The sequence below is a fragment of the Tenebrio molitor genome, chromosome 2, assembly GCF_963966145.1.
Source record: "Tenebrio molitor chromosome 2, icTenMoli1.1, whole genome shotgun sequence".
NCBI lineage: Eukaryota > Metazoa > Arthropoda > Insecta > Coleoptera > Tenebrionidae > Tenebrio > Tenebrio molitor.
Genome location: NC_091047.1, coordinates 30,068,861 through 30,090,888, shown reverse-complemented (window position 1 = coordinate 30,090,888; position 22,028 = coordinate 30,068,861). Strand labels below are relative to the sequence as shown.

At 32.3% G+C, this 22,028-nt stretch overlaps 1 protein-coding gene and 1 long non-coding RNA gene across 3 annotated transcripts in view; one reads left to right on the top strand and one right to left on the bottom strand.

Moving 5' to 3' along the window:
- The window catches only part of LOC138124552 (lutropin-choriogonadotropic hormone receptor-like), a 112,639-nt gene that overhangs the window by 57,942 nt on the left and 32,669 nt on the right, over window positions 1-22,028 (bottom strand). Inside the window, exons 2-3 of the mRNA XM_069039631.1 lie at window positions 14,916-15,107; window positions 14,789-14,863 (exon numbers count right to left, since the gene is read on the bottom strand). Coding sequence (XP_068895732.1) covers window positions 14,789-14,863; window positions 14,916-15,107 — 267 coding nt within the window. The remainder of the gene's footprint in view (window positions 1-14,788; window positions 14,864-14,915; window positions 15,108-22,028) is intronic.
- Window positions 4,126-5,377, top strand: LOC138124582 (uncharacterized). Of its 2 annotated transcripts, XR_011157205.1 has the most exons (3): window positions 4,126-4,707; window positions 4,763-5,185; window positions 5,243-5,377. It is a non-coding gene; the product is annotated as an uncharacterized lncRNA (long non-coding RNA). The 2 variants fall into 2 exon arrangements; XR_011157204.1 differs by having other exon boundaries at window positions 4,126-5,185.

Here is a 22,028-nt window from a genome sequence, read left to right as displayed (position 1 = left end):
TGTGGCTTCTTCTCATCGTCATCATCAACAATTACCGTTACCAAACTTATTTCAGAATCATTCTGTACGATAAACTATCCTCGCAAAATGTTTTATTATAACTTTGGAGATTGTTTCATCTACTCTACCCCTTATGGCAACTATCGGGCCTTCAAATAAATATATATTTAAAGTAGGCGTAGGCAACATTCTAATTCTGTTAACAGTGTAAAGTAATTTTTGTAGGTAACCAATTATTCTCCGGAGTTACACAGGTTACATAGTAAGCTCTTTCCCAATTTCATATTGTCATATTCCGTGGAGGGGGAATAGGGAGAATGCACTACAAAAATTTAAAATATTTTCTAACCTAATTTTATTTCGTTAAAATGTCAGACGTTTCTTGTCTCATTTTCTACGCTGGAAAATGTTGCAAACAATTGAATTTCCATAGGTTGCTCTAAATATAAATTTATTTGAAGGCCCGTTACAATACGCAAACTGAAGTCGTTCAGTGTCAAAGTCTTGAATTTGTACAACGTAAATGTCTTATTTTCTATTTCTTGTTTTTCTCATTTTTATTAAAATATACATTCTCGTTACTTTAAGTCCACTCGTTCTAAGTGAAAATTCACAGTAATAAAATATCCAATAGCCTAGACACAGAAATGCGATGTTTTTTTACGCGAGAACACCGCTCTCAATACCAAACACTTGAGTGTTATTTTATAGAAGTAAGAAAGTAGCAAAATAAAATTTTTACGGTGGCTAGAATGAGTTACTTCGTATTTTTTATATGATGATGCCGCAATGAAAAGAATTAGAACAGACCGTATTATGGGCGTTGACAGGTTGATAACTGAGAGTCAAATCTCACTCAAGTGAGGATTATGCATTTGTGATAATCCTTGTCAGCTTTTTTTGTTGAATGAAAATAAGTTCATTACAATACGATTAAATTGAAGGGCATATGCGAGTTGTCTCCCGTTAATCCTTTTTTCCTAAGTCTTGCAAAAGGGTTAGAGGCGAGTTGTCCCCCGTGCTTCAAGTAAAGGCATTAGGATTACGACTAGGTACACTAATTGCATTTGGATGCATTGAAAATTGAAATAGCTGGTAGATAATTTTTAAGGAGGAAGAAAAATAAAAATTCTAGAAAACACGCTGTATAATTCAAAGTTATAATTATTAAAAAAATACAACTTCAAGAATTCAATAGTAGTTTATTTGACGAGTTCATGTGTAAATTGGGGTTTTCTGGCACGAGTGCCAACTGACACACGAACAAGTTGAATACAACGTTTTTTTGTTCGACGAGCCCCTTAAAAGCTCCAAATCCCTTAAAATATTTAAAATTAGCTTAACGTTTCGTTTTGACAAGTGGTGACATTTATCAAAATCCGTTCACACAGAAGAAAATTCTCAAATTCTGACAGTGTCGAACAAAAAATATACATTTAAAATGTACTCCTAATATTTATAAATAAAATTTATTTGTTTATTATAACAGAAATAATAGGACATCTTTTTCACAAAATCAAAGAAAGTATAACTTCCATTACTATTTTTATGTTTATCAATTTTTATTTGATATACTCGAAAGGGAAATAGAAAAATATTTGTTAGCGAAACAAAGAAACTTGCATTAAATTTGGAATAAACCCTTAATATCTTTACTTAAAAATACGAAGATTATCACCGAATAGGGTTAATTTGAGTGGGAGACAATTCGCCTCTTGTTGGGAGACAACTCACCTCTTGGAAAAACTACCTGTGCCATTCTGAGACAATTCGCCTCGTCCGAAATTGAAAGCCAGACGAGGCTACAGTGGCTTTAGTATTTGACGTGGTTAGCAAACGAGGGTACGTTTATGGCAGATTAACAGTTGCTATAAAACTTATTGTCAGTAAGCGTCAGACTTTACATTACAGTTGCGACGCTTACTCTGATCTCTTGTTTTCTAACGTCCAGCGAAAGCTCAAATATTCCAAACAAATTTGTGAACGATTAAAAACAATTTTTTTTTACAACCGTCAAAAAAACGCGACATTTATGCATCGTTATCAAGTCGCAAAGGATGTCATTTTTTGATAGATCAAAAATACACTGACCGGCACAAAAAACGACTCACTTTGAATTTTATTAATATACTTAATTAAGTAATTTATTGTCTTAGAAATTTTTTTTGATATCATGTTGAATTGATAAGTGTTATTTAAGTTATTCTTTGTCAAAGAATATCCGACAAACAAAACATTAAACACAGCAAATAAAATTTTAATGAAAAAAAAAGTAATTCTCCAAAAAAAATTTATGTTATAAAAAATTGCTAAAATTTGAACAGCATTTTGAATTAGTATCTCGTATTGTCACATTAAATTTTTCAACAGGTAAATCAACCGACAAAAACAACGTGGAAAAACGGAAATTTTCTAAGTATTTATTTAAACAAAACAATTCGGTTGCCATGGTGACCATAGCACTCCCGATCATTGAAAATATCCCAATTTAACTATAATAAAGAAAAATAAGCACAAATGTAATTTCAAGATCATTTATTAAAGAAATCATAATGAGTCGTTTTTTGTGCCGGTAAGTGTAGTTGTCAAAAAGTTTTCTTGGATGTTTTACAAAAATTCATAACCAAGTAACCAGCGCAAGCGGGCAACTTGAATGTCTGATCGTTTTGTACAGGGTCATTATAAATGATTGTCCCATCGTAGGTGGCTGTGCGCTATGCTTTAGGTGCGCCGCTACGCCCACTAGTTGTTACAAACATTTATAATGACCCCCCAGTAAATATGAATTTTATTAGCAAAGGTTTAAAAAGCGGTTGTAGAAAAAATAGTGTTTGTATTTCGTTCGCAAGATGATTGTTTTGTTGGCGCATTCGAATGAGTTTGAAGTCTCGACCTGACGGTCTCGACCAAAAACTCATTCTCATGCGCCAAACAAAAAATCATTTTGCGCACTTAATACAAAAATTACTATTTTGTTGTGAGCTTCTAAGTTATTGTTTTTAGCGAAGATTTCTTTAATTATGCAATATTTTACGAAAATTTAATAAAATTACTCATTAATACACTATTTTTCATTAATCAACGATTTTTGCGACGTTTTGATGATATTTTGATGTATAAACAACCTCGAACATGCAATGTTTGCACTTACCAACACTGCAGCAGGTAGTGCAGCAGGGTTTTCTATATTTTATAGCTCCATAACTGCACAATTCCGAATTCACTTTTTCAAAAGCCGACCTTTTTGGTTATAATTTGCATGTCATATTTTTCAAAGGTAACTAGGTTTTCTTAGCAACCGTTATTTTTACGTGAAATTGAATGTGAATGGAGTTGACGTCTTCTGACACTCTTTGTGGAAAAGTGAATAGAAAATGTTGAAAAATTTAAAAATGGCCTACCCTGAGGACAAAAAAAGGATGAAGATATTTTATAAAGTCTCATCTTTATCGAAAAAGATGAAATTGGTTTTGATTTGGCTTTAATTTGAAATTTTGTCACAAAAAAAAAGTCTGCGGTCAACGAAAAAATTTTGTAATCAACTCGTTTGTTAATGGGCGATTAATAATCTCAACTATTAAAGGCACTCACTCGCTACACTCGTTCGTGCTTTAAACAGTTTCGATTATTAATCGCCTTCATTAACAAACTAGTTTATTAAAGAACTATTAATAATGACTATTCGCTTCAAACAACTTAATCTAACCGGTTGCTGCCGAATTTGAATTTCAGCCTATCACAAACAAATACAGGGTCATTTTAAATTATTGTCCCATTGCAGTACGCGTTAGTGGCATAGTTGAATGTGGCGCAAGCCTCATAACATGGCCGACTAAAATCGACTATAGCTACGCTATATACGGCCGTTTCATACATCATAAAAAAGTGATTCTGGAAAGCATGCCACGGTGGTCCCAACGTTGGTGGAACTGACTAATTTGTATAGTAGGTTGCCTCGTTGAAAATTGGGGGGCGGGGGAGAAAGTAACTCGTGACGAAAAATCAACCCAGAAATTTTGAGTGTTCGAATAGAACCCAAGGCTTAAAAGCTCCGTTGAGTTTATTGGGTGGCTTTTTGGGCTTTATTCTAGCGAGTGAACACCTAATGCGTTATCGACATACAGAGTGATCAACAAGAATCCAAATCAGAGCAAGCGTTGCAAATTATCGGTCACGTCGTAGCAGAATCATACGCAAATAAGCGTTCAAAGCATGGCCGTAGACAATTTGTGGTCTCAAACGCTAGTTTATAATAAATCATACCTCATGAATTTTAGACGTTGGAATTATAATTGTGCATTTTATTATTATTATAAGATAAGGGAAACAATTTATAAGATAAATAAGAGCAACATTTTACATTTGTAAGAGTAAGTAAATTATCAGCTTTATTGCCAAACGCGACGCCACTGGTACGGAGATGTTTCGTTTAAATGTCACATTTCAAAATTCAAGGTTGTTGTTGTTGACAATTTAAGTGATTTAACCTAAAAAACAAATCTTCGATTTCGGAAATATTTACAGACGTTTCTTGGAATTGTAAGCAATAATTATCCCAGAATAAGTTGTAAAATGGGTTTTACCATTAAAGAGAAGGCATTTTTATTAGATTATTTTCGAAAGAGGGTGAAACAAGAAAGTGAAGACTGGCCTTACTTTGTACCCCCTTACACTGAAGAATTTCAAACCAAATGTCTGAACCTGATGGTATTGGTTATTAACAAGTTTATCAATGTCTTAAAATTATAATGCCTAATTTTAGTGAATCATAATCCATCATTAAGAAGAAGTCAGGTCAGTCCTTAGTTCAAATTTTAGAAATGGTGCAAAATGTTCGACAAATTATCAAGGAACATCCCTCAACTTCCATAAGGTGTTTAAGACTGCAAATTAAATTGAGTTATGGCACTTATTGCAAAAATTTTGAAGGAGGCTATTAATTTGTTTCCCTTGTGTGTTGCAAGAAATAAAACCCACACATTACCTTAAAGAAATTTTCACCATAAATGAATTTTGGCAGTCCATTTCACCTGACAGCTTCATAAGTGTTTTTGGAAAATATGAGAGGCGAGTTTGACTCTTTCTGGACCACAATGGAGAACATTTGGAGCAGTTTTTGTGAAAACTTATTTTTTGACCTTGGAATAATTTAAATGTTTTAATTAAACTGCTAGAAAAGATACGAGTAAGTTCTCAATTAACCAAAAATGTGAGAATAATAACTTTAGCACTTTTCTTACAGAAAACAACAAAACAAAGAATTCTGAAAAATAATTACTTTTAAAATTTTGTAACCAAAGATTACGTGCCTTATGAAGGAATTTTATGTAACTGTGTGTTTTTTCCTTAATCAGTAATAAATAATAATTAATAATAACTTCCTTTTAAATCCATTATTCATGAATTACAAACAATTTATTAATAGATTTTTGAGAGGTAGGCAACCAACAAAACGAGTGCACAGCAATTATATAAAAGTGTCTGATTAGTATACGACGTACGTTTCGATAAAATAAAAGATGATTTAGCACTCTTGATTTGGTTTCTTGTTGATCACTCTGTACTCTGTCGTAAAAGTTTAGTGCAGTGTGACGTCACGAGGGGGAAAAAAATTCAAACTATTGTTTTAAATGGCACCGAGGCAACCTACTATACAAATTAGTCAGTTCTATCAATCTTGGGTGGTTCATGGCCAACTTCATCTAGCTTCCGCTGCGCTCCATACGGCCGTAACATTATGCCAACTAGCGGAGAAAACTGTTAATAACAATGATTGACGTATCTTTCCAAAAGTTTCAAAAAGATATAAAAATCAAACGAAAATAATAGTCTTGTAATAACAAAGCTCGAAAGGAACTTAATTTGAAACAACATAACTAAAGAACATAAATGGGTGGATAGGTACGTACAGTTGCGGCGGTTGAAATCTCAGACAGGAAAGATTTAAACACTCTGTATAAATTCCGAAATTTGATTAGCGTAAACAGGATTTTCATCAAGGATTATAAAGTCAGTGTCAGTAGGTTGACATATTAGGTCAGAATCGCGCGTAACTTTTGAAATGCCGCAATTATCTGATTTGCAAAAATGTGTTAGACTGAGGGACGGTGTGAGTATAAGAGCCATTGCGAGAGAAATTAATGTGGATAATGTTTGAATGACATTTTGAGAAACGTCACTTTCAATACCATTTACAAAGCCAAAAGTTTGGCGTTGTCAAAGTGTCTGAGTTTTCAATGGCCGCAACTGTACTTCTTTGGTAGGTACAGTCGCGAGCAATAAATTTTGGTCGTCAAGGTCATTCTTTCACGCAATCGAAAATGCTCCATCGTAAAAGAGTCGTAAATATCATAACCTATCATCATGTTGTATGACATTAATTGTCATTTTGTTCTCATTTTTTTGACACTTTGTTGACATGGGCATAATCAGGCAGGGAAATTTTTTAAATTTGTAACAATCTAACCAAATTTTGAAATGACATTGACAACCAAAATTTATTGCTCGCAACAGTACGTAGTATTATAATTTTAAAACCTTTCTACAGTCGGAACGTTATGGATGTGGATTCGGGACTTGTCGTTAAGTTAGCACTACCAGCAAAAGTAATTAGGCGCGCCAATAAGGTTATTGGAATTTATGACAGATCTCACTAATGTACAGTTCAATCATAAGTTTTAAGCGACCTTGAGTTTGACAATCCATATCCAAAATATTTCGAGTATCCTTAGAGGTTTATTGACAATTGATTTTCTTTTTATGGAATCAGTTTTTTGTGAACAACTATTATTTAAAAGTGGTTTCGTCAATAATTCAATAAATAATTCAATAATAACTTTACAAATTTTGTCTTTATGTGTATTACAGGTAAAGAGGGAATTACGAATTAAATGTGGATGTAAAATTGTTACGAGTTGTTTGCAAATATTTTCTTGGGCCAAATATGGTAAAATTTCTGTGGCAATATCTGCCAATTCTTACACTTACAAAACTGATAATTTGGATAAGTCAAACCGCCACGATTTTGAAGATTAATTAAACGTAAAAGAGGACCAGGGGTTGAAGAAGATAATATAGGAGACAGACAACTGTCGCAGTGAAATTTTTCATTTAATTTTATTACAATATACCTACCCTGCTATGAAAGCAACAGAAGCTGCATATATGGTATTATTGCGATTAACAATAATTGGTTTACTTAAATTTCGAATTTTCTCTAACAGTTGAAAAGGTAGTATCAAATCCGGTTCACATAAACCAAACAGTGAATTTAGATTACTGCTTTTAAATTTTCTAACTTTTGCAGAACTAACATAATTAACGTTTTCTGACGTGTTGGATGATTCATTTTTTTCTAACACTACTCGTAATATCTTAAACTGTTTTTTTGTAATTTGCCTCCATTTTGATTCTCTAATAGACATATGTATTAACGAACGCGACGTCATCATCTGGGATGTCCTTATAGCCATTATTTCACGGAACATTTTACAAAATTTTTGGTTGGCAAAGCGTGATCCGTCATGCGTGTCAGTTTAAATTACAAAATGTGCAAAGAATTATTTATCAGGATTTATCAGGCAACAAATTCGCGACCGTATTTTTGGCAATTTCACGTATTTCAGCGGGCGTACATGAAAGATTATCTTCCATATTCGTGTTTTGTGACAGAATTTGGATAAAACAAAAGGCGACTTTGAAGACTTCACTTTTAAAATTAAGACATTACCAACCGCCACAAAAATCCCTAAATCGAGGAAACTAAACATTTTTGTTTAAAAACGACTTAAAAAGGGCAAATTACAAAAAATAGTATAAAAAACTCGTTTCATAAAACCTTGAAGCACTCATTACCCCTGTAAAAATACGAAATGCCGCTCTACAAAAAAAAAGAAACCTAACCTCAAAATATTTATCCAAATTCCAAATGTGATTTATTGCGAAGGGATGATATGAATGCAAAGTTAAGATTGAAATTAAAAAGGAGCTAACAAAAGCAAGTCACAGCTAGTGTTGAAAGTGGCCACCAAGGTTTGTTAATTCAATTTAGTAAATTGTAACAATTGTCAATTCGATTGATGACATTTATTGACAGAACTAATAGTTCGGACTTCGAAAAAAAAGGTAGAGCGGTATAAGAAAATTTACATGTGCAAAAATTCCAAAGGTAACTAGATGTAAATCATTTTATTCCACACTGTATTATGAGTAATAATGAAATAACTTTTTCAGTTTTTCCGCAAAGAATTTTCAAATAAAGTTTTTTCTTAAATTTATTTTTTATTACACAGATGACTAATTTTGTTTTGTTGTTTTCTTCGTTATTAATTTACAAACTAGGTAATTAAACCGCAAAAGTAATAGTCGATTTTAAGCTGCTTCTGAGAGTTTTACAATAAAAGACGTATTAAAATTGATTCATAAAATATATGTAGATTTGTTACAATTTCTAAACAAAACTTGTTTCACTATAAATATGAAAGTACGAGTATTATGGTAGCATAAATAGCTTATCAACCGTAACATCATTAGATATTCCTTTTTATTAAACATTTCCTTATTGCTCCGATATTTGATATTGGCATGTTGTTACAGTGTAGTCAATTAAGTGTCAAGTAAATTTTAAAATTTGGTACAAAACTAAATGCTTAATGTAATGGTAGTCGTCGTTCATTTATATAAAATGATGTAAACACGTTATTTATTTGCCTACAAATAGCAACAATTCATAGTGGAAATTGTACAGGGTTATTGTAAATGATTATATTCCAAGTGGCGTAAAAACTGAATGTAAAATTTATGGTTGCTGCTCCATATAAAAAACATCAAAATCATATGAATAAGTGAGTACACACCGTTCACACACAGGAGTTACTCGTAAATTGGGTACAAAACAACTTAATATTTTTGGAATTGATTGCAAATCAACTCAATATTTTTGGATTCAATCGTTAATTAAAACAGAATAAATAAAATTCTCATCACCGCACTTTTCACCTAAAAAATTGCAGTGAAAGCGACAAAAATTTCGTAACATGGGCATGGCCTGCTTCGACTGCAATCATTTATAATAAATAATCCTGTAGTATGTACCAATAAATTCCATACTGATTGCAATTTCAATTATACAACTATACAAGAAAATGTCCCAAATGTTTCAGCTGTGATTTATGATCGTGATTCTGACACAGAAACAAAACACTAGGAAAATTCAAATCATTTTATACCCTGTTCACAAAATAAAAATTCACCAACATGGCATTTATGTACTTTGAAAATATACGTGGTAAAGCTGGTGACTTATTATAATAATTCAGGGGAAAATTAAAAGCTAGTATAGTCTGTTTCAATACTAAATTTCCACCAACACAGCTTGGTGAACAATGCGTCAGGTCGTATTTGTGAGATTATCATTCTCTGTGTTTGTAAATTTTCGTTTTTACAACTCAAGATTTTAGAGTATTAGAATTTTGCACTTGCCGAAAAAATATTTCCTACTTCTTCATCAATTGGTCTATTACTTAACTCGGGTCCCAACCTTTTTACCTCTCCCAAAACATTTTACTATACAGTGCGCTTTTTTTAAGTGTTGCCATAGGGATTTGCACGGTAAACATTTTACTAACTTTTGTTCTGAAGAAAATAATCAAACCATTTTGAACAAAGTTGGAAGATTTTTTAAATTATCGGATAGATGAATATCCTAAATTATCGAAAAAGTTGTGAAAAAAATATTTTAGTAAAATTTTTTTCTTACCACTATCATTCATAGCAGGCTGAAATGTTAGTTGACTTTTGTCACTTTCATTTAAAAAATAAATAGCGATAGCTCCTCGAGGCTATGATTAAAATAAATAATAAATTAAACTATAAAACCTAATTTTGTTTCCATTTCGCCTACTACATTTCTTTGTCTAATTATATATGTATATATATAGGTTCATTAATTTCAATTGAAGAGTAAAATCCTCTGTAAAATCAATCAAATAAAACTGCTTGTCGTTGTTCAAACAGTATTACGTAGTTTTATAAATTCAATTGAGTTATTTCCATCCCGGAGCATATCAAACAAAAAAAAAAAAAGCAAAGCAATCAAACATGTCGTTCCAATCGTCGGTTTTATGAATGATCGAGAGTACATTCAAAAATTATAATTTTTGAAGTTTGTCCGAATTTTCCGACTTTCCTTTGTAATTGTCCCGAATTTTTTTCCCGAAAACTTTTCCAAGACAATAACGAACAAAACAAAAAAAGAATTACGCTCATCCATCACGAAAACCCATAGAAAAAAGCACTTTCAATTTTTCCCGAATTTTCCAATTTTCCGGGCAACTTTTCCAATTGTTTTTCCATAAAAACCTTACTCGGACTATTACGAACATTAAAAAAAAAAGAATTAGCCAAATCGGTTCCGCCGTTCTCAAGCGATGCGCTCATCAACGAACAGCATTTCATTTTTATTATACAGTGTGGAAACCACTTATGAAATAAATTCAGTAATTTCAGAACTAATGAATGACATTTTTCAAAAACGCTGAAACAGGTCGATTTTTATTTCTCATGGTGCTTATGTTACTTCACTTGTTCATGACGTCATCCATTTTTGAGCTATGACGTCATCACCATTTTTTTTAACTGACAAAACTGACTTTTTTCTTCTTTTTCTGATAGACCTTACTACTACCTAAACGATTAATGAAAAAAATTGGTACCTTAGATAACAATTTTTTTGAGAAAATGACAAATTTTACTTCAAAAATTTAAATTAATTTTTAATGTAAAAATTTTAATTGACCTTAAACAGAAACAAACAAACATCTAAGGTTAACAATAAAATGTAAAGCAAATGTTGAAATTATCCCCCGCCAACTTTTGGCACTGTACACCGCGCTCAATAATGTCAGGGCTGATTTGTTCCATTTCAGCGCGAATTCTCTATCATATCTTCTAAATTGTTTGGTCTATTAAAGTAAACCCTCGATTTTAAATAACCACATAGAAAAAAAAAATTAATACATTAAAAATTAAATGTTTAAAATAAAATTTGTTATTTTCTCAAAAAAATTGTCATGTAAGGTACCAATTTTTTTCATTCATCGTTTAGGTAGTAGGAAGGTTTATCAGAAAGAGAAGAAAAAAGTGGGGATTGTCATTTAAAAAAATTGGTGATGACGTCATAGCTCAAAAATGGATGACGTCATGAACAAGTGAAGTAACTTAAAATAAGCACTATTAAAAACAAAAATTGACCTATTTCAGCGTTTTCGGCAAATGTCATTAATTTTGAAATTACTGAATTTATTCCATAAGTAATTTCCACACTATAGATTTTCTTTTCTGTAGTAAGTAGGTATTCGATTTGTTTTGACTTGATTTTTTCAAATTTTATTGAGTTTGCTCACCGTGGCAAAAATATGTCTTTATTTATTATAATTTTTTATTGTGTTCTTTTCATCAATTTAAGTTTATCTGTCGTCATTGATTGTATTTACTGTAATTTTAAACAATTCTGTAATCTACGAATAAGAAAATTTCACAATTTTGTTCTTTTTCATTTATTTATATTTTACAAACTTGTCTATTTCCAAATGTAACAAATTTTGTCTGTTGGTTACATAAAACAGCTTTTTTTAAAATTTTTAATTTTAGCCCCTTGTTGCTCTTTTTAGTTTAAAAGTCTTTTCCTTTTTAATTTTTTTTTTACACCAATGTGGGTTAAATTTAACTACAGATAAAAATAGACCAAAACATTGTTACAACAATAGGTAACTAAAGTAACGATTTTACCCTACAGTTAACGTTAACTGGCGTTGGTGAAATCGGCCCTATATACCGGGACATTTTTTTAACATTGAACATGGCCCATACTTATTCCCTATGTTCAGTTTTAAAAAACACAGGTCAATGCATGTATGTAATCACGTAACCAAGGTAACGAAAATAAGTACTTGGCAGTTTAACAAAATGGTCAAGTTGTTTGAAGAAGAAATACACATAATGCAGTTATTCTATGCCAATCAGAGCATTAGAAATGTGCGTGACATGATAACATGACAACACATGATAGACCAATTCCATCAATCGGAACAAGTTTTAACATTATTTCAAAATCTCTGGTGTTCGGTATAGTTGGTTACATAGCAACTCACAATACATTGATTTGTGTTTTTTAAAATTGAACATAGGGAATAAGTATGGACTATGTTCAAAGTTAAAAAAATGTCCCGGTATATTTGGTACTCTTAAATTTACATGCTGTTTGGAAATTTTCCTCACCCTCCTCAATTTTAATTAATAGTATGTCTTTTCTTTAATATTCAATTTAAATTTAAATATTCCTAAAGTTTATGCATTAACAAATTAGGCTCTTACGAGAATACCCTTTCGTATTGCCTCTAGTAATTCCATGTTCACTGAAGCTGATGGCCGGCTTTGCAACCCACATCAAAGGTAATAAGTTTCTTGACAAGTCTAATTATTTGCCAACTATTCCCAATCATAGTGACCAATTCTTGAAAACGATATCAACAAACAACAAAACAATTAGTGGATAACGTGAAATAATATCAGTAAATGATCTCTTTACAAGTAAATACAAGTAGGTACTTAAATCTATTTTCAATATACACATACAGGCTGCTGAAAACATGTATTAACGGGTTTTAACCTGTCGATAATTGATTTATGTCTCTTGTTCAGAGTAGTGCACATTCATCAGTCAGTGTTAGTAACGTATGGAGCACAGTATTTTACACAAAGCGTAAAAGAAATATCATGAACGTTCAAATTGGCTGAGAACATTATTTTTTTAAATCCCTGGCTATTAAAATACAAGTTGTGACTAATCATGAAGAGTATTACAAAATGTGATTTCTCGACGTTGAAATCTCTTTACGAAAACAAGGCTAAGGTCGACCATTAACAACTATGCATGCTCGAAGATGAATGGTTTACATAAAGGATAAAGGACCATTTTTTGGTCATTGTTCACTTTAGCTACTTCTGGAGTTTTCCCGTTTTTTTCTGGCTAGACAGCCTCAGGGCGTCCTCCTACATCGTTTTCCACCACTCAAACCTTGTGCAAATGAATTTTCCTTGCCCTTTAGTTATACTAAGACATTGGCGTGACCTCGACGCAACCTTGAAACACAACAAGAGAGAAAAATAGTATATTTCAAACCAAGGTAAGATAGTGCTTTCTTGCAGACCGTAGGCAAAGATTATAAACCGAGCCGTAGGCGAGGTTTGTAAGTGCCTAAGGTCTGCAAGGGCACTTTCTTAACAAGATTTGAATACTATTTTTTCCCTACCGGCACAACTTCGTTGAAAAAAGTCAAAAAAAGATGGTTATATTCCTGATTAAAAAGAAAATTTTGAGAATTGAATAGTAGGCTGGGTTATTTGTTTAATTAACTTGTCATCGCATTTGAAGATTTGACGTTTGTTCGAAAAATTGATATAAACAGGGTAAACTAATCTACCTACCTAACTTATCTGTTTATTTTCCAGATTATATGATTGATCTACCAACTTGCTTTATTGAATTGGCTTTCATTTAGCAATAACTTATTTCACTTTTGACACTATTGACATTTATATTTTGGTACAGTTTTACCATAAACATTTCATGATTTACTTTCTTACCTTAGCGAGAAAGTTGAATTTTCTTACCTCAAATGAGGTATCCACAGCCTACATTTCTAACCGGTAGGGAAAAAAAGGCATTTGCAGAAGGTTTGAATGGTGGGAAACGATCTAGGAGGACGTCTTGAGGCTGTCCAGCCAGAAAAAACGCGAAAATTCCAGAAGTAGCTAAAGTGAACAATTACCGACCATTTTTCCATTTCCTCTACGGAAGAAGGGTGGGCTGCTGAGGAAATTCTTGCCTTTGCAATCACATTGGAAAGGAATCTAGGATGTGTCTAACTAGGGATGGATTCCGAAGGACTGTGGTAGATGCTGAGGAGTAGGGCAGCATTCGCCGATCTCTGGTATGCGTTTTTTTTTTTTGTATTTAACACTAATTAAGATATTATTATCGACATAATTATTACCAAATAGCAAGATTATTATTACAAATAGGTACAATATATCATGAGTTTATTTTTTCCTTAATTTAGAAAAAAATTTACTTCAGCGTGTGGTACATTAAAAGATTATTTTGAAAATTCATTTTTAATACATCAGAGAATAACACAACAGAAAAAATATACATTAGATTTGTTTTTTCTTCAGTTTTACGACTACCAAATTGAAACAGATCAGCTCATAAAAATTTTTTACAGTGTTTACGATGTAAATGAACTGTATTTTACAAAAAGAAAAAATTTCAAAATACATAAATCAAAGTTGATTGATGTATTACTTGTCGTGGCAGACTCCTTAGTGTGACGTCACACTTGTTTTTTCAAGCTTGTTGGTACATGTTCGTAAGAGAAATTAAGACATTCTTGAGGAAATTTAAAGTGTAATTTTAACAAGGACTCGGGTAAATATTTACCGAGGACGTCATCCATAATGCATGAAGTTGGCAAGCATGTGAAAGTCATCTAATTATTAATTTAGTCATTCGAAGCAAGTCGAGAACAGAGCGATTAAACGCTATTAAATGCAACGATGTAATAAATTTTATTAACGATAGAGCGTAAAACTGTAACTGTATGATAAACGATCCCAGCATAAAGTCGGTCGGGATTGGTGGCACATTATCCTTCCTAGGAAATTAATAAACCTCCGCATCCTCTAATCGATCAATCAAAACAAAGTTATTAGACATGTAAAAACTTACAGCTCTCTTAATGTAGTCGAGTAGGGCAGCAGGGAGTCGCTTTTCAGGACCTCAATCCCGGCGTCCTCGATTATCCTAAAAATGAATTTTCTGCGTCTCATTCCGCCGAGGTTCGGTGAATACTTACAGAATGGTGAGTTCTTTGTGAAGGTTGTTGGGGACGTCCATCAAAGCCGGGCCGCTACATCTGCATTCGAATCCTTCGTCGATCTCCTCGCAAGGACACTCTTTGAGGGCCGGACCGCTGGCCGGGATTCCCATCATTATTTTGTCGAGACTAACCGTTGATAAATTTCCGCAGAACCAGAGCCATATAATCCTGAAAACAAGGTCCTTCTATAGGCACTTAATCGAGAGTACAACATAGCGGAATTCGGTCAGGATTTGTCTCGTTGATTTCCTCAGACGGTGAAAAACTGCAGCGATTTATAAACTTTTTGTGCGGATTCGACACATAAAGCAAAACACGAGGAAGGAGAAAGACAAGTTCTGAAAGTGTTAGTTTTGATCCGATCTGAATTATTATTGTGTAATGACCGCGTTACGTAATACTGAGAAGAAACTCACAGGATTAATTGACAATTTCTGACAAAGTTTAGTGTTCGATAGAGAAATAATGCCAACTAGCGACTTCCTCAGTTCCAACCATAAATACTTTAAAAATAAGTAGAGAAGTGGGGTACCTACAGTGAGATACAGGGACTATCTTTAAATGAAAACATTAGTCACAGACTAAATTTTAAATGTTTTCAGCGAAGAAGAAAAAATGTTTATTTTTAAGTGAAAGTTGATGTATTATTAGTAAAAATAGTTATTTATGCAACAAGCGAGTAAAGTAATACTTTTTTTCACGAGAAGGAAAATTTGCCGCTAGAGCGAAGCGAGTGCGCAAATCCGCCGAATAAAAAAAAGATACTTTACTAACGAGGTGCATTCAAAATTTTTTTGGCGCCCGTAAGTTTAGATAACATTTTTTTTGTAATTTGCCTCCATTTTGATTCTCTAATAGACATATTAACGAACGCGACGTCATCATATGGGATGTCCTTATAGCCATTATTTCACGGAACATTTTACGAAAATTTTTAGGTTGGCAAAGGTTGATCCGTCATGCGTGTCAGTTTAAATTACAAAATGTGCAAAGAATTATTTATCAGGGTTTATCAGGCAACAAATTCGCGACCGTATTTTTGACAATTTCACGTATTTCAGCGGGCGTACATGAAAGATTATCTTCCATATTCGTGTTTTGTGACAGAATTTGGATAAAACAAAAGGCGACTTTGAAGACTTGATCAAATTTTCACTTTTAAAATTAAGACATTACCAACCGCCACAAAAAACATTTTTGTTTAAAACCGGCTTAAAAAGGGCAAATTACAAAAAATAGTATAAAAAAACTCGTTTCATAAGACCTTGAAGCACTCATTCTTTAAAATAACTCGTGGCTACGCCACTCGTTTTTTAATCTTAAATTCGTGCTTCAAGACTGGTCTTATGAAACTTGTCTTTTAATATACTATTTCGACACTCCTGTGTGAACCCGTGGACCTTTAAAACGCTCGTTTTACTCGCGTTTTAAATTGGCCCACTCATGCCAAAAAAATCCCAATTTACATACGAACTCGTTAAAAAAACTGCTAATTATGAATGAAATTTTTTTATAATTGCGTTAAAAAATGACACGCTACGGCACTTTTTTTAACGCAAAATGCGTGCAAAAATGAACCGCATGGCACTTTTTTTAAGGTTTCTTGACCGATTCAAAAATCACATATTTTATGAACGCAAACGAATGAAAAAGCTTGCACTTTTTTTGACGGACGTTAAAAAACATATGTTAAATGGAAGAACAAGAAATACACCTATAGTTAGGAAAAATTACTAAATAAGAACGTCATTCTAACACCTAGTGACTACAAATGATTGAAACAAATTTTGTGGGTTGGCATCCCCTTGGTAAATTGGTTAAGATTTTGAAAGTTGAATAAATACAAAAAAGTTCGAAATACCGATCTTTTTATTGCACGCGACATTTTTAAAAATAAAGAGCGCCCACGTAAAACCTAAAATATGTTATCAGCTTAACAAAAAAAAAAATATCACAAATATTTATAGTTACTTAGTATTATAAATTTCCACTGTTTAGTTCAAAATATTTGTACAATGTAGACGTAAACAGTCCCTCACCCTCCCAACGTGTGAACCATACAAAAGAGAGACAACGAACAAAAACCGAATTGATTCGTATGGCGTTAACTATCGGATGTTTTTTTTAAATTTCACCTCATAGTAGACATTGAAGAGTCGATTGTGAATGGACTATACGGGTTAGGGATCACCGATGAGCTGTTTGAATCTGACGTTTTACGGTTTTACACGAGTGGTGCGTTCACATCTACGCGACTCTTCAACGCCTACTACGAAATTTAAAAAACACCCGATACCTTTTAACATAATAATATAGGTACTGCAGCATGAATCTACAAAAATGGCGCTGAGGGCGCTGACAACTTTGAAATTTTAAATTGCAAGAAAGCTCTTGTAATATAGCATCTGACATATCTTTCACTTTTTTATGATAGCGTTGGTGATACTGTCAACACTGTAATTTATAGTCGTAAGGAAGGTAATGTGATACATCATTTGAAAAGTCTGTCAATTCTCTATCAACCAGTAACATGCTTTTTCAATTTTATCAACTCGTGAAAGAGACTGTTTTCATGTGGATTCATAGGTATGCTGCATTAATTGTTAAACCTTCGTATTTAATAATAATTTTGCACCATTCGGGAATATTTCTGAGATGGACAATATTTTCCTACATAATCCACTATTCTAGGCTAGGCCTTCACGAAATGAGTTGAACCAAACAGAGTCGAATAAGTGGGTTGGTAGACGGGGTCTAACTGAATATCCAATTCGTTCACTCGGTTTAGCTCCTCTTGATTTTTTTTATGGTGATATTAATTACACAGGCCTGCAAAACAAAACTTTTTAATCGATGTTTTGATTTTGATAACTGATTTTGTATAACATTGGAGCCCTGATTACAAAAATACAATTCATTTTTTTGTATCACGTCAGGTTTTTTCACAATTAACAAAAAAAAATTAAGCAATTTATTTAGGAAAATAAGATGTTTATAATAATTCTTGGTTAATAATCTAACTAAATTTTTTATTCCTTATGAGAATGGCATCTTTAAAGCTTTGTGAGGAAACTTCTTTTAATTGATTGCCTGCTGTATTTTTTTTTTGGGTACATCGCGCTGTAACATCCAGCAAAAGTCTACCATCATTGATACGCTCCATCTTCCTTGATATCACCTCTTCGTTTGTTTTATATCTTGGTCAAAACGTTCTCCTTGTTCCTCGCTGACAGCACCAAGATTTTTAGGAAAAAGATTTAAGTGCGAAAAGAGGAAATTCACTTTCAAACTCATATTACATCCCAAGATGTGAAAATTTTTAAACATGATTCTTACAATATTTTCGTAGTCTTCATTTTTGTGATTTCCAAGCAATTTTTCTATGACATTCTTAAATGCCGAAATGCCGTCCAGGCATTCCTTTCAACAACATTCATAGAATTTTGAAAATCATTACCTTTGTACAAAGATCTTATTTGAGGTCCTAACCTCTTTTCATTTGGCATTGGAGAGATCTGGTAACTTTGTACATTAATACTTGAAACATTGTCCATTTTTATCAAGAGGCTTTACAAATTGCTTCATCAACAAAGTTTGATATGCATTGGTCGTACCTAATACTACTTTTTTAGGATACAACTAAATTATTTTTTATTATTGCTTCCCGGTACAAGTCTAGTTGTTAAAGGCCACTTCTTTTGAGTCCAATGCTTGTCTCGTGCCCGGCAGTCCCACTCGCAAATAAAACAAGGAAATTTCGAATATCCATATTGTTGTCCGATATTACAATATCGAAATTTTGAAATAATTCATTCATTCTAGGTGGACATTTCAATTTTAAGAAAAAACGATTTGTGAAAAAACTAGACGTGATAGCGCAAAACCAAAATCATTTTCGTAATCAGGGGGTCGAAATTGTTCAAAAACTGTCAATTTTATGCAAACATCGAAATCAGTGCAGGCTTGTGTTATCAGTCTACAGTCGCTTCGTGAATGGACATTAAGTGGGGATGTGCAGCAACGCTATTTGGTTCGACCGTTCTGTGATTCGACCAGGTCCATTTATTAGTAAATAAGAGTGGATGGATATTTGGACCGCGCAAGTTTCCCCCACCAAATGTCCCTTCAGCGGCGAACAGAACTCTAACTATGTCTATAAAACTACACTTAAACGAACGGAACTTCAAAATGAATTATTGAAATTAAAAAATATAGCGATTATTATATAGGATGTTCCAAAACTGCCGCCAAAACTTTACAGTACATGATAAATCATTTAAAAAAATCCGTTTTTGTATGTATCCAAAAGATAAAGTGTTGCAAAAACTGGAAGGAAGAGATCATGTATCTAAGCACTCTATGTGTGTATGTCTATTCACACTATTTTAAATGGGCATATACAGGGCAAGTCACATAAGGGTTATTTCCGAATTTATTTTATACGCAAACAAAAATACTAATGACGCTGACTACTTGATACCATTTATAATGTGATTTAATTTAGTAATCAACGTAGGTATGTAATTTGGCTAAAAATGTCACAATGACGTTTTCCTAAGGTAACTAGATCAACACACTACGTATAGAGGTACCGCCATCAGTGATTTTTATGTCTGTCCTTGTCGCACAATCTACTCAAACTGGGGATTAAAAAAAACACAATCTAAAAATGATTTGACGTAATTTGACAAAAACTAGTGTCATTATTCTGCTGCATTTTTAATAATCCTCGTTCAAGATTCATCTAACTTATTATTTCGTTACAGTTTTTGTTTGTGTTTAAGTATTGTCATTTATTTCTTTGTTCTCGTTACATCTTTTAACTTGGTTCAATTACTTACGTTTATTTTAATACTTTAACATGGTCAGTAACAAGTGTTGTGTTAGCGGCTGTTCAAGTTCTAGAAAAAATGGATTTAAACAAGCAATTTAATAATAGGAGTCAAAAACAGAGTACGGAGGGAACAGTGGCTAAAAAAATTGAGACTGTCTGTGAGTTCATGCTCCAACCGTGAACTACAAATCTGCTGTGTAAGTATCTACATAAAAGTACGGGAATGAGAAGAGCAGTTCAAAATATATTTTGATATTGTATTTTTAAACGATTAAAAATTTGGTAACTTGTTTGGGTTTTATTAGTGGTGTTTTTGTAAATTTTAATTAAACAGATATCTGCAACCAGTAAAACATTTCAGTTAAAAAATTTTGATCAATAATGGGCTACATAACCTAACATATTTTTGACATTGTAGTAATGCCATTATTTCATTAAAAAAATCCCCAAAACTATTGTCTTCCTTATTTCACTTGTGAAATTTGCATTTAATATCTTTATCTTACAATCCACTCTCGCGAGGAATGGAATGGCGGTACCTCTATACGTAGTGTGTTGATCTAGTACCTTACGTTTTCCTGTTCTGATTAATGAAATCAAAAATTAAATTCATCAACTGTCATTTTGACATTTTTAGCCAAATTACATACCTACGTGGATTACTAAATAAAATCACATTATAAATGGTATCAAGTGGTCAGCGTAATTAGTATTCTTGGTTGCGTACAAAATAAATTCAGAAATAAACCTTATGTGACTTGCCCTGTACAGGCTGATTCACGTAGCCCGTTCATTAGAAACTTTCTGATTTCCCCAAATCATATTAATATGAAAATTGGTAGTTGACTATAATCGACTACATACTCCAAGTTCAAATGAAATATTTTCAAAATGGTGGCACTTCCGGAAATACCGAAAATCGACGCCATCTTTATTTTTTTAATGGAAAGGCTTCATTTTGACTTCACATTTCGATTGTACGTTAAAATTTGAGTTTTGAACGTCTTTTAGTCAACACTTATCTGTCAAAAAAGCGAGGTTGCAGGGCTTCATTAACAAATTTATAACTCTTGAACCATCGGAAATAAATAATTGTTTTTTTTTAGTTGAATTCCTAAAGAAATTTTTTTATGTTCTGAGATTCTGCCTACTGAGATTTTTCAAAATTGCTAATAAAAAAATGTCAAAAACTTTATTTTTTTAAATGGCAATCACCATTTGAGACACTAGATATAAATGTAAAATTTAATTCTAAGCCTACTTTTATTAACATTGTGGATGTCTATTTCCAGCCGTTTTCGATTTTTTGAGTAAAATATTCTTTTTTTATGAAACAATTGTTTTATTTGAATTTTTATTCAAAAATCACATGCAATAAACAGTAGATAATAACAAAATAATAAAAAATAAGCATATTAACAAAAAAATATTTTCAATTAAATCATTTACATTAAAATATTTTTTTGTTAATTTGCTTATTTTTTATTGTTTTGTTGTTATCTAATATTGATTGCAATGCTATTTTTGAATAAAAATTCAAATAAAACAATTGCTTATAAAAAAGAATATTTTATTCAAAAAATTGAAATTACGCCTAAACAGCTGTTAATAGGCATACATAATGTTAATAAAAGCGGCCTTAAAATTTAATTTTACATTTATATCTAGTATTAGAAATGGCAGTTGCCATTTAAAAAAATTAAGTTTTCGACATTTTTTAATTCTCAATTTAAAAAAATTGCAGTAGGCGTATGAAACATAAAAAAATGTTTTTGATAGCGCAAAAAAGCGGCCAAATCTTTGGCAAGTCAGTAAAGTAAAAATAAATTATTTATTTCTGATGATTCAGGAATTATAAATTTTTTAATGAAGCCTTGCAACCTCACTTTTTTGCAAAAAAGATGACATAGGTCAAAAACGATGACAGATAAGTATTGACAAAAGGACGTACTAAACTCAAAAGTTAACGTAGAATTGAAATGTGAAGTCAAAATGGGGCCTTTCTATTTAAAAAAACAAAGATGGCATCGATTTCCGGTATTTCCGGAAGTGCCGCCATTTTGAAAATATTTCATTTGAACTTGGAGTAGTCAAGTATAGTTAACTACCAAGTTTCATATTAATATGATTTTGAGAAATCAAAAAGTTTCTAATGAACAGGCTACATGAATCAGCCTGTATAACTGACATGGGGGCGTCTTCTGTAACTGCTCCGATAAATTTTAAAGGCAGTTAAATTAAGTTGTCATAGCAAT